This window comes from Buteo buteo, chromosome 24, assembly GCF_964188355.1.
Source record: "Buteo buteo chromosome 24, bButBut1.hap1.1, whole genome shotgun sequence".
Lineage (NCBI taxonomy): Eukaryota > Metazoa > Chordata > Aves > Accipitriformes > Accipitridae > Buteo > Buteo buteo.
Genome location: NC_134194.1, coordinates 826,876 through 852,390, shown reverse-complemented (window position 1 = coordinate 852,390; position 25,515 = coordinate 826,876). Strand labels below are relative to the sequence as shown.

The following is a 25,515-nucleotide window of genomic DNA, read 5'->3' as shown; positions in this document are numbered from 1 at the left end:
TCCCTCTCCCTTGCCGGACTGAAGCCTCCGCAACTGGGAAAAAAATTGGAGGCAAAAATGCAAAATTCAGGCAAAATATCAAAATTGCACTTTTAACGGGTTCTGTTGTAATCAGCTCTCATGTAGCTCTCTTTGCTGAGGGATCTGCCCCGTGAGCCCCCCCAGCTGCTTTCCTGGGGCTGCAGGGGTGCTGGCTGGTCACGATGGCCCCCAGCCACCCCCAGCCTCCGCCAGCGCCAGCTCAGCGCGTCGCAGGCGGCGTTCCCGGCGCTCCGGCTCCGGAGCCCTTTAAGCCACCCGCTCCCTGACAGTATTTTGTTACCACTGGTCTAGACAGTAATTGTATTCCTGCAGTTTAGCTTGAGATGCAGGGTGTAAATGGCACCAACAAGAATTCCTAGAAATAAAATTAATACTGGTAATCATCATAATTACAGCAAGCACTTCTTTGTGGCTGTTTTATAAAAGGACACTAGTAAAATACCTTATTTGAAGCTCTAATATATTTTGTAAAATGTTTTTTCATTTAATGAAATCATTTTAGCTTCAGTAATTACTTATTTAAGTCTGACGTTAACAGAAATAAGTTAGGGCCACATAAAGCCACCAAGGAAATAGAAATTAATTATGGAGAAGGCAAAGGTAGGTCTGTTTTGGGAGATGCAAGGCTTTTCTTGGCTTTGACGCTTAGGTTTGTGCCCCATTTTATCGCATCTCTTGGTGTTTAAGAGAAGGCAGAAAAATGTTTACAGTTTAGGCTAAAGTTTAATTACATATAGAAATGACAATATTGCCATCTTATATGAGTACATATGCACACACTATGTTTTTTAAACCTTGCTTTAAGAGTGAGGAAGAGGGAAATGTGAAAACAATCCCTGCTTTAAAATGATAATACTTGAGAGACACCTGTACCTCTCCTGCGTTAGAGTCATCCTTGTTCATCCCAGGAGTCAAGCACATTGCCTCACATGAGTGGGTGAGAATCTCAAAGTTTTGCAATTTGTTAATGTCAGCAGCAAATCATGATTAATTCCTCTGGCAGTCATCACGGTAAAAAACATTGTCACCACATGCCCTTTGCTATTAATACTGTGGGATCAGCAGTTTCCAAGAAATACTGTTTGCCCATATGCAAACTCAGGGCCTGACTCTTCCCTCATTAAACCCAATGGTTAACAAGCCAGGTTCTTTTCAATGGAAGCAGGTTCAAGCCACGAATGTTTAGGCCTACAGAGATGTAATTGGGTGGATCTAATTCTGCTGGGAAAGCCACCATCAGTGAGGGCTTCTCCGAGCTCCTGCCTTAAAGTCGGCTGCAGGGCTTTGACGTCCTGCTGCGAGACGCACCCAAGCGTGCCAGCACGAAGTGGAAAAGGAAGATGTGCCCAAACAGCCCTTCTAATTTAGAGTTAAATTTATTATAGCACTGCCAGAGAGTCAGGCAGCTCTCCTTACGCCTCTGCAAGCCAAAGGCTTTGACATGAGACAAAGCTTTCTGTAAAGTATTGGGGAGGAGCACTCAGCCTCAGTAACGTGTTGTCTAAGCAACAAGTTTTTCAAACCAATTTTAATTTTGCTGTCAGCTTTGCATCAGTGATTTTGCATCCGGGATTTGTCGCTGAAAACATATCAGGGAAATGACTGAGCCACACGTTTTTAAAGATCACCTGTAACGTCATCTGAAATCTGCCCACAGTTCTGCTGCCAGATAAGAAAAGAGAGGAAAAAGGCAAAACTGAGCAGTCGCCGGGCTGTGCCAGGCGTAACTTCTGAAATGTGCCACCACATCTCCCTTTGTCTCTTCCAGCCAAACACCACTGCAAGGCAACTCCTGCAGACCAGCAAAAGCCACTGGTCCCCTCAGTTTAAGTGCGCGTCCCTACGAACGGCGTCTCCCAAAGGAAAAGGTGCAGATTCGCCAGCTTTCCCCAAGGTGCCCGACTCCAGGCGGAAGAGCCTGCGGCAGTTCTCCATCACCACCGCCCTGAACACCCTCAATCGGATGGTCCACGCGCCCGCCGAGCGGCAGGCGCTGGAGATCAGCTCCCCCGTGCTCATCAGCTCCAGCAACCCCACCGTGGCCACCCAGAGCAGCGAGAAAGCGGAGTTTCCCTATGCCACCCCTCTCCAGGTAAGGAAGCAGTGGCGTGGATGCTGCCGGGGCAGTGAAGGCCGAAATGCAAATCCTGGGTAGAAACAATGCGCAGGCAGCAATTTGAAAAGCTAAAGCACAAACGTGCAAAGACAAAGCACCCATGCTAGTAGTGTCAGTAAGATACGTCATCCACACCAGGCTGCTGGGATTTTCTTCCACTTCTTTTGAATTGGAAATGTCTATCTTCAGAGTTCAGGGACCCAAGGGAATTCATAAAAGGAGAAATTAAGTTATCAGAGTAACTAAACATGGATAAAGCACATCCCCATTCTAATTTCTGCCCTACTGCAGTAAGCTCCAGGTGTAGCAGGGGAGAAAACAGAGCGCTTTACTTGCAAAAAAAAATATTTTTCATTTTAGAAAGTAGTAAGGAACATGAATTCCCAAGGGAGCTAACTGAGCCTCAGCTCATTCACAGACATGTGTGTTCCTGGATTCACACTGCAAGCAAACATCTGGTTTGCCATGCAACAATGTAGATCAAAAATAGGCAGTTCTCAGCATTTGCAAAATTAAAGCTCAAACCAGCCATTGGCCATGCTCACCTGCGTTATTTTGACAGTGAACCTTTCTGAACAACTCCCACAGAATTCAGTTGCACTGGCACGGCAGGACCTGCAGAATCGGGCCCTGAATTATGAGCAAATAAAAGCTCAGTGACATTAATGAGGAAGCCACACTGTACTGAGCAGGTCTGTACTGCCAGTGATTGCTTTAATGGCCTTTTCATCTAACCCCCATGCTTAAAAGGAAAGTAGAAACCTGTGCTTTTTATTAATTGGTGTTTTGATTTTTTTGGTAAGTCTTAAGCATACAAGGAGTCCTCAGCATCTCCAATATTTATCCTCAATGATAAGCATTGGGCTTAATCGAAAAACTTGATGCAGCCCAAAATTTCAGCACAGGAGATCACATGTTTGGGTACCTCTAAACACAACCTTTGCTCTGCCTGCTGGGGCACACACAGGTGTCGTGGAAGCACGGAGCTCCATTACCGTACCCTAAGCCACAAAGTTTTCTCCAAAGGCAAACCACTTACAGAACAGGCTTCCTCAAAAAACACCAATTCAGCCACGTTATAACATCTACAGAAATAATGAAGAAGCCTCCTGCTGCTTCTAATCAGGGCTGTCAGCCCTTCTGAAAAGCAATCAGGGTCTTTGCCCTACCCTAAATCAGTCCTCTGCCTGCATCTGTCCACGTCCAGATGAACGGTTTCTAGCAGGGGAGGGCAATTACCAGCAGTCCTTGCTGGTCTGCAATATAAACCTGGGAATGTACTGAGAGAAGCTGAATTTGGGGCTGAGATAATAAATGTAGACTGACCTTTTGGACTATATCTGCTCTTTATTTTAGGAGGCAAAAGAGTCTCATTCCTTCTTCACACTCTGACTAAAAATCTCAATACAAAATCTTCACAGATCATCTGAAATGGGAGAAAAAAGGTTTTGTTTAGATTTATATGACATCTTTCATATTCAAGGTTGCTCCAACATTTTATAAAGCAATAAGCCAGCCCCTGGTAGTTCAGTGTCTGTGCAATAAAACCCAGCAGGCATTTTGTACTTAGCAATAGCCTGCAAAGAGCCTTGGATGTTAGATCCTGTTTTATGTGAGAGGAAATGAAGCCTTACAATAGAACTATAATTCAATTGAAATGGTATCATGTCTCGCGAACCCAATATAATTTTACCAAAAACGTCTCAGTGTGAACTATTGTCAACAGCAGAAGCAATAGAGTGAATGCGTGTTACCTTGGGAGGGTTGGAATTTCCTTTCTTCCAAACAACAGTTTTGGTCCCAGAGGTTTGCAGGAGGATCTGTGTTGTTCACAGGCCACACAGGTTGCAGCTTTTCCTTTTTCCATCTCTGGGTTTGGGTTGCAATGACTGACCTGCAAAGTTGAGATTTTCTTTTCCAAGCCCAGATACGTACTGCCAGGCTGGACCGTGTTGGCCATACCTCACTGAGGTCACTTGTCCTTTTTCCTAGTATTAGTCAGATGGAAAAGCTGCAGCAGTGAATTTGTTGATAAGCCTCAGCCCTCATGATCAGAACAAAGTTGCAGGATTGAGGCATAATGGGAGACGAGAGCTGATGCTGTTCCCAAGGGTTGGTCCACCCTGCTCAGCAGCTTCTGGTGGAATTTCAGCTTCGATAGCAAGTGCCGAGACTTTGGAAAAACAGCAGTGCATCTCCAAAAGCGTGGTTGTTCCATGGCAATTAGTTTTACGTATACAACATTATCTGGAAGGAAAAGATCTGTGTTTCTTGGATTTAAACTACTCCAGATAAAACAGAAGTTTGGAAGTAATGAACAGCTGCATGCCTACTGCCAGCCCCGAAAACTCAGCCCCAGAGTACGAGTATCAAGCTAGGGTCTTCCGTTATTAGCAATATAGTAAAGAAAAGAGTGGGCTGAATCACATCTTTAATTGCTTCCCTGCGTTTTCGTGCTCCCTAGTAAGTCTGCAGAGGTTGAGTAGCCTGGATCTTTGTGGGTGGTCACAAATATGGTGCAGCAGATGGAGCTGAGTCTACAGCTCAGCTCAGCCGTTCCAACTCCGGGCTGAAATCCTCACCGGGGTTCAGCCAGGCGCGGAGCCTGCGCTCGCACACGCCTGCGCTGCGTAAGGAGCAGCGATGGCTGCGCTGCGTAAGGAGCAGCGACGGCTGCTCTCGAACCGCCCGGGAGCCAGTCCCAAACGGCACAGCCTCTCTGGAGGAGTTTCTGAGACCTGGTGGGCAAAGACAATTTTTGCGAACGAAGTAGGCGAGGATTTAACCCGTTAAGTGGGAATTGTCCCAGGAGACCAAGCCCAGGGTTGGATAACCTTAGCTGGCAGGCAAGGGTGAGGTATATGAGGTGGGCTGGGCAAGGGGGAGGGAGGTGGAAGGTGCCCCCCTGCCCAGCCCCTGGCCGCCAGCGCTGATGCCCTCCCCTGCCAAGCAGAGGGATGGCACGGGAAGGGAGCAGGCCTCTGCTTAACGTGGCGAGCGGCAGGCGAAGCCACGGAGGCTGTGCGGGGTGAATCACTTGCAGGAGGAACGTGCGCCGCAGCATCCACCCTCCCTGGGAGGCAGGGAAAGTCCACCTCCCCATCCAGGGCTCCACGCGAAGCCCAGAGAAGTCCCGAGAGCAGCCACGGCCCCTGGGCTCCACACCCGAACACCGGAGCTTTTCTCCCTCCGTGAAAGGCACTGCCCCATCAGCAGCACCCCGGCCCTCCGCACGCTGGGCGCGCGCTCGCTCGCCGGCAGCGCGCCCTCCACGGAGCGCTCGGAGGTGCTTTTGTCCTTTCAGACAATGACCCAGTTTCGTTCCCTGTCTGAGATAAGGATGTAAGGCCCTGTGAGACCTGCTGGAAGGAAAGGAGCTGTGCTGCAACCGGGTTTGACGCTAGCAAGGCTTCGGATCGCAGGAGGGGGGTCCTAGCGTCAGCCATCCCTCGGGGATGGAGCAGCAGAGCAACCTGAGCGATCAGACTGGAAACCAAGTGATCCTGTTAACACCCCAGCCTTTAAATCCATCTCCTCTGCAAGGACAGGCTTCCAGACAGATATCGAATATACATTTGGATCTGGTAATTTAAAAAAAAAAAAAAAATGCACACATTTGGAATGGATGTGCTCATTGCTTTCTTTCAGCTGGGTGTCAAAAGAAGTGGGAATGTTCCAGCAGCTTCTAGTTATGTGACAGTTGCCCTAAGCTATGAGACTACACATGTTTGAGGGAGAGAAAGGAGATCGTTAGTATCCCCCTGAAGCGCCCTGTGCGTGACATGTCCCCCCGCAGCGTCATGTCTCCAGCGATGCTGGTGCTTGGTGGGGGGAGAGGGAGCAGGAGGGGCTGCACCGTGGGTCAACACAGCAACAAAGCACAGCTGAAGAAGCTGCGCTGGGCGTTTGTAGGGCTTTCCGAAACATGACGTGCCTGCCTGCCTGGCGTTTCCACCAACAAGGAACAAGTCGGACTCATTTCGGCCCATAAAAGGGAATAACCGGCAGCGGCCAGCATTGCCGCCAGCCCTCCTCCTGCTCTTCCTTCCCCTCCGTGGTGCCAAGCCGGGCTCCGGTGGGAGCCAGAACCAGTTTGCAGGGCTTGTGGCTCACCATGTCTGTGCATGTGCCTGTTGTGCAAGCGGGCCGGCTGCCGGGGCGAGAGGAGCGCGGCACCGCGGAGCTGCGCCCGCCCTCCCCGCCTCCAGCAGAAAGCACCAGCAGCTGCAGGAACCTCTTCCCAGTCCCAGCTGAGCTGATTCCCCTGGGCCTGGTGGTACCTGGGTCAGGAAACATCTCGCTAAGAGCTGCTGCGACCCTTTGCTGCTCGTTGAAGTGAGCTGATAAACCTGACATCTGCAGTCTAGTACACTTGGCTTTTCTGTGTCATAAATGATCTGAAACCTGCAGGACCCAACTTTCAGTAGCACTGAGAGCACCAACTGCCCCGGAGCAGAATGGGGACAATCGCCCTCCCCACAGGGCACGTCACGAACACTCTCGACGGGGAATTGCCTGTGTCAGCAGGGTACCGTAGAGGAGCCAAGCTAGAAATCACACCAGCAACAAACTAGATAGGGGGGTGGAGTAAGAGAGGGATTTCAGGAGAGCCAGGAAATGAAACTCTTTGTACTTATAAGGGCTTCCAAGGCACTCACAGGAGATCAGCAAAAGTGAATGCTGAAATCAGTTATACACGGCTGGAAACTATTTCATTCAATCTTTTTTCCTCTCTGTTGAAAATACAAAACCAGCTTTGATGCGGGCTCTGAAAGGATCGCTGCTTCCATACAGAGGGGGGAACAGAGAGAGATGAAAAACATTAAGCTTTCCACCCAGCAATGTACTTTTCAATACAGTTCCATCAGGAAAACCAGCAAAAGGTTGTCATTTTGCCCTAATGCAGGAAGAAGAAATTCCAAATCCCCAAATTTCAAAGGTTTTGATTATGCAAATTATTAAAACAGAATTATAATTTCCAATCAACTTGGAAATATGAAAGCCTGGTCTGAGCCTTCCTGGACTAGAAAACGAGGAACGCAAAGATAGTTTGAAGCTGACCTGCCACTCCAGGTCCAGAGACAGAAGCTCGAGTTGCTGGGGGTTTTTAATTAACTTAATTCACTGGAGAGCTGGTGAGTAACTTTTTTTTTTCCCCTAGATCCTTGCTAAGCCAGTGCCCCAGCACCATGTTACAGCCATGACCACTAGAAATTAGATTTGAAAGGCATAAGAGATTAAAGCCCTGACAACTTGCACCATTAAAGTTCCTGTGGTCTTTGCTGGAGAGCATGACTGCCAGCCACATCCCAGCCTGGTGACTTTCCGCTGGCCTGAGATTCCCCAGGGACGCTGCTGCAGCTGCCCTGCCTTGCTGGGAACTTTGTTTTCACCTCCCGACAGCAGCCGCGCTCCTGCAATGGCACAACACAGCTAGTGCCTTTCAGTGTGCGCAGCGCTGAATTTCAAATGGGGATGAACTGCTTGCTCACAGCAGTCCACCCCGGGATACGTTTTTGTGCTTTAGAAGGGATAGATCAGCAGAGGAGAGCATCCTGAGGATGCCAGATTGAACGCTGCCATCCTTTCCTCCAAACCCACGGGCCAGACCTGTACCGAGGGGCCAGCACCCTGCTGCGTGCGCTGCTCATCACCTCCCGGCCCCCAGGTTTGCTGTGCTACCAGCGCAGGCGACAAGCAGAAAACCAAAGGGGTCTGGACTCAGCAGCACCGCTTGTTCTCGCCGTTTTCAGAAACCAATGCTGCCGGTGAAAGGTGGCAGATGTGCACCCCCCCAAGGAGACCGTCCCAGCCCCCAGAGCCGCGCGGTGCCAGTGTGGCAGCGCTGCTCCCTCCATCCCCTGCAATAGACCTTGGCCCGCCCGCCTGCGAAGTGGAGATAAGAAAACCTCCCTGCCTCCGCAGGGCTGGAGAAACGTTGCTAATCTAATGCTTGCAAAGCCCTTGGAGAGCCTCCAAAGCAAGGCGATACAGAAGCGCAGGGTACTACTGCCGTGGCTCCAGCCCCCCGCCAGGAGGGACCACCTCTGGCGGAGAGCGATGCTGTTGTCCTTGTTCCAGCTAATCCTCTGCCTCGCTGCTGGGCATGTAAACAAGGCGGCCAGCGAGGACTGATCAAAAAAGTTCAGCTTAAATTGTTTTGCTTTTGCCATTTGAAAGATAGCTGGGCTTTCACGTGAAAGGGGAGGGTCTACCTTCCCTAGAAAATTCTCAGTTTTCATTGAAAGACTTTGCACCTGGACTGCGACATAAGCTTGCAACCAGCAAGGAAAATTTTTCCTTTAAAGCATGCTGTCATCCAGCTCCCAGCAGGATCTAGCCCAGTGCCTTCCTCTTCTGGTATGGCAGGAATTCCCTGATCAGATAACCCCCCCCCCCCCCCGCCGCATCGCAAGTCTCCTGACCGAGGGGGAAGACACCAATACGTGGTCCAGGAGACATGGCCCCAACAGAGGGGAAAAGAGCGCAGGAGGTACTTAGACCTACACCTCCGCCAAGCACTTCAGTAGCATTTCTTAGTGGAATTACTTTGTATAGTTGGCCAATATAATTTAGGAGGTTTTATCTGCATGTTCTTCAGAGGTTTTGGGGAAAGGGTTAACATTTCCCATATCTAATAGCTCTAGTACCAATTTTTTACCCCTCATTCAATCAGGCAGCTATGCAATGCTAACCCCCTTCACACTGGCAACCAAGTGAAACATCTCCACGTCTTGCTCTTGGTATTTGGAAGCTCCTTCCAGTCTGCAGAGTACGCTACAGATGGAGGTGCAGAGTTTATCAGCCTCAGAGAGGTCATCCTATTTACCTCTCCATCTGCAGGGCGCGCGAGCAGGACTGGTCTTACTTGAGAAGCTGGCATTTGCAGCAATTTCTTCTATTCTTGCCACTGGATGGCCTTCACCCTTTGAACAAATGTCCCATGTCCTCACAGTCCCCTCGTGGAGGTGAAGCCTCTGCAGAGATCAGTGCCGCACAAGGGAGGGCAGCTGCCCGCGGTGGGACCACGCCGGAGCCCAGCGAGCACAAAGGACACGTAACTAAAACCAAACTCAGAAGACGACCAGAGACACCCCGCAGGCAGGTTCTGGGGCTGGGGGGTAACAGCCAGATGCTCGGTGGGACACTGGGCAGAGGACACCCAACGGCACACACCTCGCCTCGGAAACGCCCTAAGCGGGTGGATGTCACCCGACCTGCGAGACGTGGAGGGACAGGGGAAAGGGAACAGCTCCGTGCGCTGCCCGTGTCCTCACCGGGACAACAGACAGGTCCAAGGAGTCATCACCTCGCCTTCGGCAGCTGCAGCTCACCCACTGCAGCAGCAGGTCTGGCACGGCATGTTCAAGGCACACAATTACCTTGACAGCAGAAACAGGGCTGAGGTTCCTCCCTGGAACATGAAAGACGCCCATGAGAGGACAGAGAGGGCATTAGGGTGGCTGGTACCTCTCCATCGATGCAAAATGACGGTGGGGAAAGGGGCCACCCCAAACCAAACGCAAACCCGAGCAAGGTGCCTCTGCCTGTGCTCTCGCGCTGCCCGCGGCGCGGCAGACAGCGACTCCCCTCACCCGGCACGGTCTGCGCTGCGTGTACGCACGGGTCTGTGGAGCTCCTCGGGACGCCACAGATGTGGTAAATAGCTTTAATAATAGTTATTAAAAGATCACTGGGGCAAGGACTGTATTATTTAGGGTTTAGACAATGCCAGTACTCCCAGCTGGAGCTAAATAAATAACAAGTGAAACAGCCATGATTACACCAGTCCTCACCTGGCAGACGCGATGGTCTCCTCCTGGTTAGCAAAGTCTGGGCTTGAAATGCTGTTTTCCCAAACTCCTTTTCCTTCCTGAAGCAAGCACCAGACACAGCGAGTGAATCAAAGGCACTCACCCTGTTCAGAGCCAAGCAAAAAGAGGTGAGAAAACACTGAGCGCAAGGAGAGAGGTGACGGAGCATCTCCCCACTCGAGTGGATCTCATATATATATTAGCAACAATTAAGTTAGTTTACATTTATCCCATTTCATTGTTGTTCTGACAGCATCCTCACACACCAGGCTACCCATCACAACAAGCTCCTTATTTACAGGACAGGATAAGCACCATCAGTCCAACCAAGCCATACCCTAGAGAGCATCTTGGTGCTGAAGTGGAAGGACCAGGAATCTTCCTCTTAAAGCCTGGTCATCTTTTTTTTTGTCAAATTCTCCAAACTCTTCTTCCTCCTGAAGTGTCTTTGGTGGTTTTTTTTAAGGGTGAAGCCTGTCAAATGTTTTTAGCTGCTCTTCCAGTGGCTAAAATAAGTCTATGTTCAGATTAATTTATTGTTTTCTTTCTCCCTGTAGGTCAGTGCATCTTATTATCCTGCGCCAGGATCACTGGGGCACTCGGCAGCCATTGTCACTCTTCCCCATCTCCAGCACCACATATCAGCTTATATGTACGTAAGGAAACTAACATACATTGGGGGGGTCGTGTAATTTTCTGTACCTTCACCTGATGCTTCTCCTGCCAACGGTTCTTGCGAGCTGGGAGGTAAAGGCAGACCAGAGCGCAGCTCCCATGAGCTCAGATCCAAGTGCAGATCCACACAGGAATGTATTTGGCTGGTCTAAGCAAGGGGTCACAGAGACTTAGTATCATGGCTGAATTATTATCTTCCCAGCAGGTGAACCGTCTTTGCACCTTACTCCCTTACTTCAGTATTTACAGATACATAGTTCTGCCTATTTGTCAACAGTACATTTTAATTTTTTTAAATATAAAGCAACTAATTACTCCTTAAGTGCCTCTAGTTATTTATTTTAAAACAGCAAAGGTCACTGATGTTTTGAATAATCCAATCTTTTAAAACTTTCCCAGAGTTAAAATTTGCAGATAATATATTGTGATGATTTGTTTTCCTCTAGATAAGATTCATCAGCCTGGCACTGTAGTAAGCCACCTAATAACAACAAAATAGCAGCAAGCTGTCTACATGGTAATTAGCACCTCCACAGTATCGAGCCAGACCTGTGGAAACACTAGTACACATGAGCAATATCTGTAAATCTGTACTACGCTCATGATGTTTGCTACTTTCATGCATTAGCATAGGTCATCCAAGACTATTGCACACACTTAATCCTAAGCGCAAGAAAACTCCCAAGACCTCATTGCAGAATGAGGATAGTATTAAAGTGTTCAGTCAGCTGTCCATTTTGCACAGCTCCTTTTTCAACCCTACAATATCAAACCAGTATCTGCATTTCCTGCCCTTCAAGATGAATCCTGTATAAAGTAATAAACTACTGCAGAATTAGAACACCCTTACATTGAACCTCGCCTGGTCTGTGCAAGTAACAGAAGTCATTTTATAAAAAGACAGGCCTTCCAAGTCAAACTTTCAAGTGATTGTTCTGAACAACAAGGAGAGAAAAAACCTTTTTAAAAAGTTATGGGATAGTCCTTGACTATGTACACAACTAGTCTGTTGTTTCTATTTTTTTAAATAATATCTGACAATTGCTGTATTGGTCTGTAACTCATTAATATTTGGAAGCAGATCACATTCCCCTTGGAAAAAACAACAACAATGCAATTAAATGTGTTACACTAGAGACAAATTAAAGTTCTTTAAAGAACAAATGGGGAAAGTTTTGAGAAATATGCCATTTTCTTTTCCTCCTGTTTTGTTGTGTGGTCACCTGTGGTTCACTACAGAGAACAGAGCTTCGTCACCTAGTCATAGCCCCAGAATCACGGGAGAGAGGTCTAGAGGGGATCTCAAATTAATTTCTAGTCCGGTTTCCTCACTAGCCCAGAGCAGAGCCATGTACCTCCTCCTTTGACCACTTTATTCTCGGAGGCCCCCGGTGGCAGCGACTGAAGTCCCCGTGTTAGCCTCTGCAGGGGTCCAGTCACGGGAGAGCGAGGAAAGGGAGGAAGATGGGGTTAACGCGTGTTGCTGTATGAGCGGTGCTCCTCCCCTCGCCTCTGAACACCTCCAGATGATGCTCAAGGCAAGCAGATGCAAGGCCTCTGGCTCACCACGTACTTCAAAGGCAGAATGTATTCTTGATGCTATCGCTCGGACAGAGCATCGTACCTGCGCTCTTTCATGCTGCTTTGCCTTAGGACAGGCACACATCAGCCCTTAATCAGTTATTTCACTGGAGCGCTCGCTGTGTGAGGCGGAGAAGAGCAGCTCTCTCCTCCCTAACGCTTGTCGCCCTTGGCTGGCTTAGCTGGCACTTCTGGGACAGAACCCATTGACAGGATCTGCTTTGTTCTCTGTTCCTGTCGGCTCTTCTTTTATTCATATCCCCTTTGGCCTGAAGTTACAGGCCACTTCTTCCCTGCGAGTTCTCTCCACAATAACGGCAGCACCCAAATATTTGATGTGAGTGCTGCTTGAAGAGGCTTCAGGCAAACGGCCGCCGCTCGCCCAAAGCCAGCAGCATCAGTTGTTCAGCACGAAGCCAGGAGCTTCAGCATGTGCTCCAGCCACCCTGCGTGGGGGCAGTTACTGCCTTCCCTCCCCCTCACCTCCCCTTCCTCCCCAGGTGCGTGGCTCTCAATTCCTACATGGCTCACGGACCAGATGAGCTGGAGCTGCAGAAGGGAGAAGGGGTCCGCGTCTTTGGGAAAGACCACGACGGCTGGCTGCGGGGCATGTCCCTCGTCACGGGGAGAGTGGGCATCTTCCCCAGCAACTACGTCGCTCCTCTCTTCAGGTCTGGTTTTTCTTACATGAAACAAAAACATACAGAGAGGGGAGCGGGTAACATGTAGGATTTGGGGTCTTCTCGTTCCCACAGAAAAATCACTGCAAGGGATTCCTGCAGTACTAACAAAGGCCAGGGATTCCTTGCCTGGGCAGGATGACACCTGGCAGGTCTCATTCCTTTTATTCCTCCGTGTACCGACTCAGCTGCACGCACCACGTGGGAATCGCATCTCCCTCCAACAGCCGGGTGCCATAGCAGGGAGAAGTCAGGGAGCGGAGGGGGCTGGCAACGTTCTCCTTGAAGGGGGCACACAGTCTGGATGAGCAAACAGCGCGACATCAGCCTTCGTCTGCTTGTTTTAAACCTGGGACGTTCACAGAGACATCAGCAGCTTCTCCCATGACTGTTTCAGTCCAGGAGCTTTGGCAGAGACACAACCGGCACATTTTGATGAGTGAGTCTGGGAGCCAGGATGAACGGCAGCATGTCTGTGCTCGGACTCGCCTTTATTCCTTTTGGATGACTCCCATCTTTTTTTTTTTTTTTCCTGCCAGAAGGGAAACCACAAGCTGAAGGCTCTTTTAGAGTCAAAATACTGTCTTTAGAGCAGGCATTCAAGCTCTGGATGCCATTGATCTAGCTAAACAAGCATGCATTAGAAAGAGCAATAATTGAAATATACAATTTAGAAGAGGGAAAAAAAAAAAATTGCCTGTGCCCTTAGTTCCCCTGAGATACACTCAAGTTAGGCAGAGAAACAAAGAACAGCTTAGAAATGTAGGCTCTGCTTTTGCAAATAAAAAGTGGGGATAAGTCAGGACACCTCTCCCAGGACTGTGATTTTGTTATTTGGAGAAGGGTTTCCACATCTGGAAACTCACTGCAATGGTCCAGCCCCATCTGCGGGAGCAGGGATGGGGAAGGGTGGGCGCAGGGAGCTCTGCTCGGAGGGGCAGCTGCGGTCCACGCACGCCCGCCTGCCCGTGCGCCCACGCAGGGTTAAAGGACTGCACCGAGGGACGATCGGGGCGTCTCAGCCTCTGCCTCCCTGAAAGCCTTCTAGCGACACATCAAAAATTCACCTTACACTCCCAGGTGCTCCCGCCACCATTTGGTTTCTCTCTGCCTTGTTTCTTTCCCTGCTTATATTTTATTCTGCCAGATCGCTCAGTTCAGGCCGGAGGTCCCAGTGCTGCCCCCCTGCACCCTCCCCGCATTCAGGAGCGCTGGTGATTAGTCTTTGTCTCTCCAGCTCATTTCTTCACCATATAGCCTCTGATAACACCGTGGCCCCACCTCACCAATAAACAGAACAAACAAATAATCGAGAGCACAGCCCAGACACCCTAAATAGCCTCATAAAGCGCTTCAACCATAAGCGCTGGTTTTGGAGTTGCTATTCTATCCTTCTTAGGAAATTTCTTCATAATAAATTGATGCCCAAGTTATTTGATGAATCACCGCTCAGTTATTAAACCATAAATCATTCCTCCACCCCCCCAAAAAGGTAAAGAAGAGTCAGAGGAATGATTTTTTTCTTCCTCTGAGGAGTTAGCAAAGGGACTTCATCATGGCCCACTCTCTCAAGGAATCTGGAGCAATATGCAGCCAGCGTGCTGGTGGGGAATGTTGACAGGTTTTTTGGCAATTCGGTGGCTTCAGGTGAAAGTACGAAGATGACCTCTCTAGGGGAGGGAGTGGAGGAAGATAATCCAAGGTAGCTGCTGTGCACGGGAGAGCTGCCCAAACAGCGGGGGGAAGCTAGAGCCAGGCGACAAGGAGCACAAACGCTGCCTCTGCCCGGTCCTCCCGGACCTGCCCTGCCCCTGCGCTGAGAGGTGCCTCTTCCAGCTCCGGCGACGGTGCCATCCAGCACGGTCCCATGCAGGGAAGGGGTAGGCTACACAAGCTTGCTTTTGCATCCAAACAAAACCAGTCCGGTCGCGTTGCGTGGGATTCTCAGGTCACCCAGACACAAAGAGGAAGAGGAGCCATTCGGACCGTGAATGGGACGTGCTGCCCCGTGGCACCGCAGGCGCTGTAAAGCTTCAGCGGATGCAGGAGCGTGGTGGTTCCTGCCTGTGCCTGACCACCGTGGATAACAGACACCAGCAGCTGCACTTGGAGAAGAGTGTTGGAGGAGCCAGAGCAGCCCCTGCTTTGTTCAGCACACAGGGAGCAGGACAAACCCCAGCTCTACATGATGGAGGGAGCATGCCTGGGCAAATTACAGAGGGAGGGCTGGTGGCTGGAGGTCCCTTTTGCAATGCCATGGGGTTACTGTAATGAATCCTAACCCTATTTGGGAATAGTTTCTTATAAATCAGGTGCAGGAAGATGAAAGCCCTTGTTATAATGGAATCAGAAACCTGAACTAACTGTATCGTCCATAGCATTTCCCACCAAAGCCCTGACTTGGGAGCAGTACAGGCACATTAAAACCATTGAGTTCCCTTTTGGGCAAACTCCTGCTTTCCTTACAAAACCATAAGTCTAGTCTCAGCTTACTTTCTTTTCCATTTCAAACAGGAAATCTAATCTTTCTGACTCAAAGATGCCTTCCCTCTACGCCTCATGGACACTATCGACCTCCTCACTCTCCTCCCAAGGGAGCATCTCAGAAAACGGCCCGAGACAAAGCAGACCCTTTAAACCGGCGATGCTGCCCGTGCCCATCACCTCGCCCGGGAGGAACGCGGCCACAGCGGCCTCGGGACAGGCATCACTGCGGCGTGGACGTGGCAGCACAAGGAAGAGTAAGTGCTTGGGGGCGGGGGAGGGTCTATGGGAGGGAGAAGCCAGACGCATCCTCCCCAAACCATACTGGCTGCCCGCAATTAGCACCGGAGCTGAAAAAAGAAGTGAACACTGCCCGGAGAGCGGCAGCTCTCCCAAGTGGTCCCCACCAGGGCTGGGCTCCTGCATCAGGCTGAGCACTACGCGATGAGCACTATGCGATGAGCACTACACGAGCAGAGACCGTCCGTTCTCCGGGGCACTCACAGCATCTCCTCTCGCCCATGGGAGAGCTGGGGCGGGGGGGCAGGTGGCCCTGGCTGACACGCCGGGTTTGCAGACACGGAGTGACCATGCTGTCGCCCACCTGCAACCCCCTTTGTGAAACAGGTTCCTGGGAAGGGTTTTTCCAAGGGGTCTGACTCCTGGCAGCTGGGCTGCAGTGCCGAGGACAGGCAGTGTTATCCTGCCGCTGGGCAAGCGGCCGCACATGAAGGAAAATTCGATTTACTAGGTTGAGCATAGCAAAAGTCTGCCCAGACCTCTGTGGATTAACCCTCCAGGCTGGCAGGGGAGGGGGCTGAAATGCCATGGGGGGTAAATCCCCCACAAAGGCAGAAACGAAGCGCTGGGGTGATGCCAGCTGGCTCCCCTGTACCGACTGACACCACACCGCACCGGAGCATGGCATGGCTGGCTGCTGGGGAAGCAGCTGATGACCGTGTCCTCAACAGGCACAGGAATGTGGCTCAGAATGCACTGGTTAACCAAAAACATTTAAACAGTAGAGTAAGGGAGGCCATTAGAAGTAAAAGTGTCCTTATGTAGCAAACAAAGAGAATGAAATACAAACTCCAGCAAGGTAAACATGAACTGTACCAAGACAGCATTATGAGTCTCTGAAAGGGACTTCTGCAGTGATCTTGGAAAATGTGAATCAGCAAATCCAACCTTTGAAATCTACACCAGCCAGCAAAAGGGCACCAAAACAGTAGCTGAAATGTCAATACACAGATATGGGGAGAAATAAGCCCTAATTATACACACACAACCTTGGGCCCTAAATTAGCTTTTGTCACTCTGAAGAGAGGTTTTGGAATCATCACAGACAGCTCAGAGAGCTCCAACTCCGTGCTCAGAAGCAATTTTAAAAAAGGTTCATTTAGAGTAATATTAGGAATTATTAGGAAAGGAACTCAGAACAAGAGAGTAAAACTCAGCTGTGCCACTGGGGAGTTGTGGTTAACTCATATCCTGAACACATATTTCTGGTAACTCAAAAAGAATATAGTAAAATCAGGAAAAGTATGCAGGAGGATGATCAAAAGAATAGAGTAACTTCTATTTCAGGAGAAAAAAATACTCAGCTTGGAAATATCTGAGATGCATAAAATCAGGAATAGCCTGAAGGTGAGAAAGGATACTTCACAAAGTAAAAAAGAAGCAGGAGTTACCCAGTGAAATCGCAAAGTCAAAAGCCTTGATATAGCAGAGAGCTAGAGGGGAAAAAAACTCCATTTCAGCTCTATTTTTCTTCTCCTCCACAAAGATCCAAAACGTGCTTCTCATTCACACATGCCCGGGGCTGTAGGAAATACCCCTCCCAAGGACGGAGGGCAGGGAGAAAGAGCCTTAGTGAACGCCTCCCGCAAGGCTGGCAGAGGAGCCTGGAGTCCCACACCACTGGCTTTCCCCAGCTGTGATTATTTTAGTAATTCTCGGTTCTTTGACTCGGCACAGAAAAACCCTTTGTGAAGGTTTATGCAGAGCTCGGTTATATTCTTTCCAACGAGGCTGGCAATGTTTATCTTCAGCCCGTACATGCTGTTTTGGAATACATTTCCAAGTGTATTTGGGCAACTAAGTGGTGTTCTCCCAGCACTCGCAGGCGGAGCTGCTGCTGGAGGCAGGCAGTGCCCCTGGCAGGCGGGAGGCATGTTTGCAAGGGCCATTGTCAGTGGTTTTAGACTTGAAATTGGATTTATCTTAAGAGTTGTTTTACTGTAAAGGACTCATTCCCCTGTGGTGGCTCTGTTAAAAAGAAAAAAAAAGAAAAATCAATCTTGCAAACAGCAAGAAACTGCAGAAGAAATAAAGCGTGTGACTTCCCGCGCCACAGATGGGAAAGCAGCTATGGGATGGAGCAGCCAAACAGCAACAACAAAGAGCACGGGACGGCGAGGGCTGACGGCCGGGCTCCGGCACAGGGCTCCTCCTGGCAAAGAAACCGTGGGGAGGGTGCAGGGAGCTCCCCGGCCCCGTGAGGACCCCATCGCCAGAGGTGTTCCCTAGGGGCTCCCAGGGGAGGTTTTCTGCTCAGGGGGGTGATTTCTGCGCCCCTGCAGCACATGCTGGTGGCAGGCGTGTCACCCAACACCGTTACCCCCCTCGCCGCTTCCCGGTGGGGCTGCGTCTGGTCCTCCCCACTCATCACAGTGCTTCCCCCAGGCAGCCAGCTGAGCCGAGCAGCGGTGCCACGACTCCTCAGCCTGGCAGCTGGGCAGGAAAATCCCAACCGTGTCACGCTGAGGCTGTGCAACCTGATGTTTGGGGTTAACGCGTTTCAGTGTTTGCACCAAGAGTATTTACGGTCTAGGAGACGGCAGGGCAAGCTTTCAAAAACCAGATCGGTCCTATCCAAAACAGAAGAATTTCTGTGGCCTGAGTTGTTGTGCAAATACAGGAGGATTGAGGGTTTCAGCTTGTTGGCCTTGCCAGCGGAGCAGCTGCCCGCAGAGGAGAGGCTATGAAGGCAGGCAGCGTTACTGCGCACCAGTGCTCGTGCATGGGGTAGGTGCGTGGCAATCCCTGGGAGCTACGACCCCACAGCATCCCTGTGAACGGAATGGGGCTGTTAGTGCAGGGCTGTAACCGCTGCTCACTTCTGCCTCTTTGCTTCGTCTCTACCATTTTGTATTCCTGCTGACTGACTTCTTTTCAAATGGTTCTTGCTCCCCAGATGGATCTCTGCAGAGGCCGGGGCAGGCAGGGACCCCCGTGCAGGTTGCCGGCTCCCTCAGGCGTCCTCCCACGGCTGCGGTGAGACCTCAGCAGCTTCAGCTTTATCAGCATGTCAGCCCCCAGCCACACAGCATCCCTCCTGGCGCTGGCATGGCCGAGGCAGGAACGAGGCCAAACTTCTCCCACGACGCTTCACCGGCGCTTGCGGTCAGAGGAGGGGAAAGCAGAACTCCCTCTGTGTGCAGCTCGGTGATCCTGGATGCCAAAGACCCTCCGGCAAAGAGTGAGGCAGCTCCAAAGCCGCCTGCATCAGCCCCACCATCCATCCTGGTGAAACCAGACACCTCCCGCAACAGCGCCGAAAAGGTACGGCCAGCGGTTACCTGCTGCTTCCGAGGGTCCGCCAGTGCTCTTGGGACTGGCATTCACTGTCAGCCCAATGCTGGCTGGGGCCAAATCCCTTGAGGGCTTCACTCCATTCTCTCCAGGTTTTCTTCTGACAGAAATCACTGGGATTGGTACCTGCGTTAAGAAATCAGCTATTTGTGTTGCCAATACTGCTGTTCAGATTAAGCCCTTTAGAAGGGCAAGATGCTGCAGGGTCTCTTTCCATGTAAACCAATGTTCAGTCTCTGTCAGATCTCGAGACTTTTCTGATGTCTTTAACCAGGCAAGAATCCCACCAAGGTCCCTGAGAGTTTGGGAGCAAATGAGCAAACGCCACAGACCTGGGTGTTAGACCTTATGTCAGGCTGCTCTCTACAGAGCTCCCCGCCATCTCCCTCGTGTTGCTTTGGGTGAGCCATTTGGAAATTTCTTTCCCCTCTGGCAGCCAGAGGGAAATTTCATAAAGATAAAAATGTTCTGCAAATTGCCCTAGTGACAGCTTTCCCTTCCTGTGGCACCCAAAGAATAAATTGCTCCACAAGCCCTTGAAAGCCCAACCGACCTCAGAGCTCCCACTAAGACCATCAGCCGGAGAGAAACCGGAGGCTGTCCGTGAGGGGCACGGCAGGACAGGCCACCCTCCCTCCTCGTGTCCTCCTGCCACCTGCTCTTCCCCTCCACTGTCTCCCGCTAACTTGGGCGATGGCTCTCCGGACCGACCCTCCCAGGTCTCCGTGACAGCCGATGGCACTGCCGCACCGCGCTGTGCCGTTCCCTGGTGCTCTCTCCCACCCGCTGTCAGCTGCACATCACACCGGGACCCTCCGCGGGCATCCTCTGCCCCCCGGGAAAGAGCCAGCCGCCCCCTCAGCTCACCCCTCCCCGGCTCTCCAGGGCAGATCACAGCAAGGAGGGCGGGTGGCCGCTTTTCCCACCGTGACTCTGGTCCCCTTCTCGTTGCAGCAAGTGAAGACGGTGAGGTTCCAGAACCACAGCCCCCCGCCGCCCAAGCGGCACAGCCTGCAGCCCTCCCCGAGCCTGCCACGCAGCAGGACGGAGCCGGCGGCCGCGGCAGAGGCTCTCCTGCCAGAAGCCAGCCTGCCAGGCCCCGAGCTGGCGGTGCTGTACTCACCCAGGACCAGCTCCAGCCCCCTGCACCAGCGACGGGCACTGCACCCGAAGGCGCTGTCGCTGGACCTCTCCGGGCAGCTGACCTTCCCTGTCAAGAAGAACTACAGCAGCGTTTCTGCAAACTGACAGGGTAACTCCTCCACTTGCTTTCCTTCACGCGCCTGCTCCTCTCCTCCCTCCCGCGAGGGGCGAGCACCCCGGACCCCACGCCAGCCTGCCACATCTACCGCTCCCGCTCCTGTGGCGAGGGGCAGCTGTTCCCCACGTCCCCACACCTCCCCACTGCCGGCACCCTCAGGACCTGCAAGTCTGAAGCTTGCAGAGAACTGGCGTTGCTCCTGAGGGAGCGGGACGGGACAGGACAGCATCTCTCCCTGCACGGTGGAGTCCTGTCCTGGCCCCGGCCGTGCCAAGCACAGCTGGAGGAGCCCCGCTGCCGCAGGGCTGCTGCGAGCACCAGGAGACGTGAAGCGGGTTTGTGGCATCCGCAAAACTGATGTTCTTTGGCATCGTGTAAGGCTGCCTGTAAGGTACTGGAGGAGGAGCGGGAGGGGGAAGAAAGCGTGCAGGTATCAGAAATAGTTAAGCTTGTTTTGATCTCACTGCTGCAGGAGAGCCCACAGAGATCAAAACACTGGTTCATTACCTTCCTGCTTCTGCAGGATAAAGAAACCATAAATCAGAATCAGTCAGTTCCTAGCTGACGGTTCGTGTTGCCTTTTGAGAGGGGTTCACTCAGATTTTTTTGTTAGGTTAGTTGCTTTCTTGCTTTTCTGTTTGGTTTTACTCCAGGAGTTTTAACACAGAATACAGTTTAAAAGGCGATTTGGAGAGTAAAGAGACAATGGAAAGGGACATGCCATTACCGCAGTCACTTAGACTCTGCAGACAGGGGTATTGAATCTTGCTTCTCCTCATTGCTTGGTTTCCTCTAATTACCTGTCAGCTACCTCCTAGCAGTCCATGAGCTCACTCCAACTCCTTCCCACTGCCCACCCATTCAGATATTGCTTTTGTAAAAAACCCGTGAATTCCACTTAGGATAAAGTCTACATTAAGATGCATGAAACATTGTCTATGTAACAGAAAGCAGAATTCAGCATTCACCGTGCCACAGACCACCCCTCTGCCACAGCAGCACCAGCTCCAGTTTTCAGCTGACCCCATTTCAAGCATCCTCCTGTGAATCCACGGAAAAGCAGGCAGACTCAGGGAGCTGTGCCCAGCTCGCCAGCTGGGACCGCTCTCCAGCAAACCCGTGCACAACAGCTTTTGTTTTTCATACTTTGTTTTTATTGCTGGTTTATAGACCAGCAATTCCCATCCTAGCCACAACCACCGACCGCTAGATCTCCTAACAGCGGTAGCTGTGCTTCATCCAAAACTGCTGTAAAATCACATCCTTGGTTAATTGCATACAAAACCCATGAAATTAACTCCACTGGTCAACGGAAACTCTCCGAGGCACTGGCACAGCCTCAGAGAAGGACATTTTCTTCTGGAACTAAAAGGGAATGGATAAAATAATTTACTAGTCTACAGCCCCTGTTCTTTTACTCTTTCAGACTCTTTCTTTGTGGAGCAGGAAGCTGGCATCTGCCTGCAGGGATTTTCAGTAGCACAGAAACCAGCAATGGCACAGATAAGTTCTTCACCTTGTGCTGTCACTATTTAAGCTCCTGCAGAAAAATCCTGACAAACTGAAAATGTGCAGTTTGCCCAGGTATAAAAGGTGGTGCAAGCTGCAAATAAGAGGGTGAACATGACTCTCAGCAACGCCACCTCAAAGACAGTTGAACGTCTCAGAGAGGACATACCAGCTCTTTGCTTAAGACTCCTCTCATTCCTTTAAAACTAAACCAGAAAACCTTATAAGTTGGCTCTATAACCAAGAACACCTCCACTTTTCCCAAGCACATTCAGAAATAAATAGACTTGCACTAGGTGCATCCAGGACCAGCACAGGTAGTAATTTATAGTGTTGGTTTGGAGGGGAAGGAGGGGCTGCCTGCTCACGCCAGGCTCCAGATGTGATCACTTACTGCATGCTAACGAGAGGACAGACAGCACGGTATGACCCGATCTGTAATCCACCGATGAAGCATCTAATGCATTTCAACAGCTGACCTCTCATGAGACTCATAGAAGACAGTGGCATGGGTGGCTGGAGCTACACAAGAATTAATTATGCAGATGGAAATGCTGGCAGAGAAGGAGCAGTAGGAAACGTGAAGCCCAGCTGAATACTTGGCAGGGACAGTGTGTGTAGGGAAGGAAGGGGAACTCCTGCGTTTTACTGCCCCCCAAAACCAGTGCCCTCATCTCAGGCCAATATAACAGAGCCAAGGTCCAAGGTTCACTGAGCAGGGTGACACAGCTGGGAGCAGGCTGGGCTGTGCCCCGGGGAGGGGGACGGCCAATCCCTGCGCACACATGGCAGTTAATGCCGATCCCGAGCTTTTATGCTCTACAGCGGGAGGCAGCCGCCAGCCCCCTGGCCCCAGCAGAGCTCAGTGTCCCCGGAGAGCCAGGACCAAGACAATGAGCCAGGGGCTTTGCGGCAGCTCGGATCAAAGATCTTCCCTTGTTATCGGCAATTAACCCTGGCCTGCAAGACCCCGGTGCCAGTTTCGTCAGGAGCTCAGAAGGAGCATTCCTCGAGACCAGGGAGCACATCAACAACTGCCAACACTCAGGAGGGAGCTCAGTGCAATCTGCATGCAGAGAAGCATTTGAAGATGAGGGGCAAAAAGAAAACAACGAACCGTAACTCACTGGGGACTTCAGACAGATGCACGTTGAAGTAAGTCACCTTGTAAATTTAATCTACAAGTGGGGCAGGTTTTCCCACGAGAGGCAGATATGCAAGGCCAGGCAGCAAGGAAGAATCTGAAGCTCAATTTGGGACTGCAAAATGAAAAGCTCAGAAAGCAACAGACAGAAGTGACTGCAGCTCCATTTCTCATGCCTCGATCCTGCCACCAAAGCCCAGATACAAGGAAAGACAGCACCTCCTTTGGCCAGATTTATCAGATGCACTAAGCTTCAGGGGACACCAAGAACATCAGGAAAAGCCAAAGGTGCTCAGCATGCCTTAAGACTTAACAAGCCATAAAGTCCTTCTGCACATCTGGGCTCACAACAGCTGGATACCACTCACATTATCAGTTCAGAATATTGCCTTTCACGGAACAAACCCATCCTCTTATCCTGTCCTATCAAGATAAACACCAATAAGGTTTCACAGCACCCATGCACCCAGGGAAGCCTGAGAAACCGTTCAGCCCATTACACGATACTGAAGCGTTAAGACAAATACACAAAAAAACACCACAAATCTCTCCCGGACTTGGCCCTTAACCCACTGTGTTATGAAAACAAGTGACAGCACTGGGCTGATGGGGGCAGAGAAAGCTCTGACACTTGTGCACACACATGCACAGTCACGGGTAACGGCAGGGAAAGGAAGCACTGACAGTGAAATTGGTGCTTTGGTAAAAGAGCAGGCAGCTATTTTGGGACAGATGTCTCAGTTTCTTGCACAGGATATTTCAGTGCTTTGATGCTATGGTGATAAGTGCCCTAAATATATTCAAAATATGTAGGGAGAGAGAACTGAAAACAAGACGTAATTTAAAGCAACAGCCCTAATAAGCCTCTTGTTCCCATAGACATACCTGCCCACTGGTTTCAAACTGCAGCCCACTGAGCAAAATTGCTAAGCCCTCCTCACCTTCTCCACTCATCCCCTCGCAACACCTAGGAGGAAGCATCTGGACTGTGTTATTTCACCAAGGAACGTCCCAAGGAAGAGGGACTAGAACTCAGACCTTTTCTTCCAAAAGAAGACAAAACCTGGAGCTAATCTGAAACTTTGTCATGAGCCCCGAGTGAGGCATTGCGCAACAAGTGGCCCTTGTCTACATGGAGGAGCCGATCATGCTGGGGAAGATACTGACTGGGTCTGTCAGGGAGCAATTCTCTAAGTGCACCAGACTAAAAACATCTGTTCTGGAACAATTACTCTAACCACCTTTAATCTGCAAGCAGAATCACCACACTGGGTTCTTGAAGCATGAGCAAACTTTGCATTTTTTGTTTCAGCTCTGGCCTGCTCACCTGAAGCATACTGTATCTTCCACGAGGATCTGCTCCAAACCCCTGTCCCTTTCTGGCTGCTGTCATCCAATTTTTTTTATTTTTTTTTAATTGGGTAGCAATGAAAAAGCATCACATGTTGGCAGGAGGGCGGTAGCTTTATATGGAGGTGGGTGAGCTTTTCAAGGGTTTCTGTTCTTTTTATAAATAAATTTAACTTCCCTCCTGTCTTCCCACCCTCCAGACTCTCTTCAGCCCATTTTCCCAGTGAAGAGAGGTTAGACATCAGCATTGGGACCCTGTTTTGTCATTCCCAAGTTGGTCAGGAAGGCCCATGGAGGAAGGCCACCCCTTTCACCCCCAGGGATGTCTCCCTTCTGCACTCTCAATGGTGCAGAGAGGCTGGTCTGAACCCTGGCCCTGCTGAATCACCAAGTCTGCAGTCTCCTCTTTTACCACAAACCATCATATGAAGCACAGAGTGCAAAAAAACCCAACATTAGGCAAGTCAAAATACAATTGCAGGTGTATTGCAGTGTAATGTATTTCTATAATGAAAATACATTGTTCTCTTCCTACCCAGCTGAAGGTGTGCAGGCAGGCTGATCCGGGCTCTGACCACCCAGAGCATCGTGTTTGTCAGCAGAGCGCAGGAAAGGAGCTCTGGAAAAGTGCATAAAGCAGCACACAGGGACAGAGGGACCATTAATGAACCTCTCACAAGTTCTTGAATTGGGCTTGTTTTCTATCTGCTTGTTTCTTATGATTAGTTAATGAATTGGAGCCCAAATCAGATCATTCATCAGCTCAGCTTTAATTGCTTGTCTAGCCCGGCAGAAGCCTTGAAGTGCTTCAGTAAGTAACCTACCTGCCAAACTTGAACTGCAGTCATGTTTCCTGATAAATTATGAGCAGAGGCAGGAGAGGTAAGAAAACATAACATTAACCAATTCTCTCCACGTCCTTCACATGGAGGATGCCTCCCTGCCCCATCCAGAAGCAACCCATCTCAGACACAGAGAAGGACACAGGGGAGCCCCCCATGCCAGTCCATTCAAGAGCTGGAGTGTTGGGCCCAAAGGGGACTTGCACCACTTGCCACAAAGAAAGCTGAAGCGATGATGTTCAGTCTCAGGAGGGAATTCTGCAAGGCTATTTCAGATGGCAACTGGCTGCTGCATCGCTGGCAGACAGCTCTCCTAGGAGCCTGAGAACTGTAGCCAGGCTGGCGTCCCTCGAAAGTCCCCTGGGATCAGTCCCTGCTCCGTGATAAAGAGGATGTAATGATCCCTTGGCCAGAGAACACAAG

General features: G+C 50.6%; 1 protein-coding gene across 1 annotated transcript in view; it reads left to right on the top strand.

The window, feature by feature from the left end:
* Positions 1-22,464, top strand: part of SH3RF2 (SH3 domain containing ring finger 2) — a 43,860-nt gene extending 21,396 nt beyond the window's left edge. Inside the window, exons 3-8 of the mRNA XM_075056261.1 lie at positions 1,811-2,134; positions 10,530-10,624; positions 12,729-12,899; positions 15,423-15,649; positions 18,589-18,956; positions 19,941-22,464. Of these exons, the coding sequence (XP_074912362.1) occupies positions 1,811-2,134; positions 10,530-10,624; positions 12,729-12,899; positions 15,423-15,649; positions 18,589-18,956; positions 19,941-20,234 (1,479 nt within the window). The 3' untranslated portion in view covers positions 20,235-22,464. The remainder of the gene's footprint in view (positions 1-1,810; positions 2,135-10,529; positions 10,625-12,728; positions 12,900-15,422; positions 15,650-18,588; positions 18,957-19,940) is intronic.
* Positions 22,465-25,515: the final 3,051 nt, after the last annotated feature.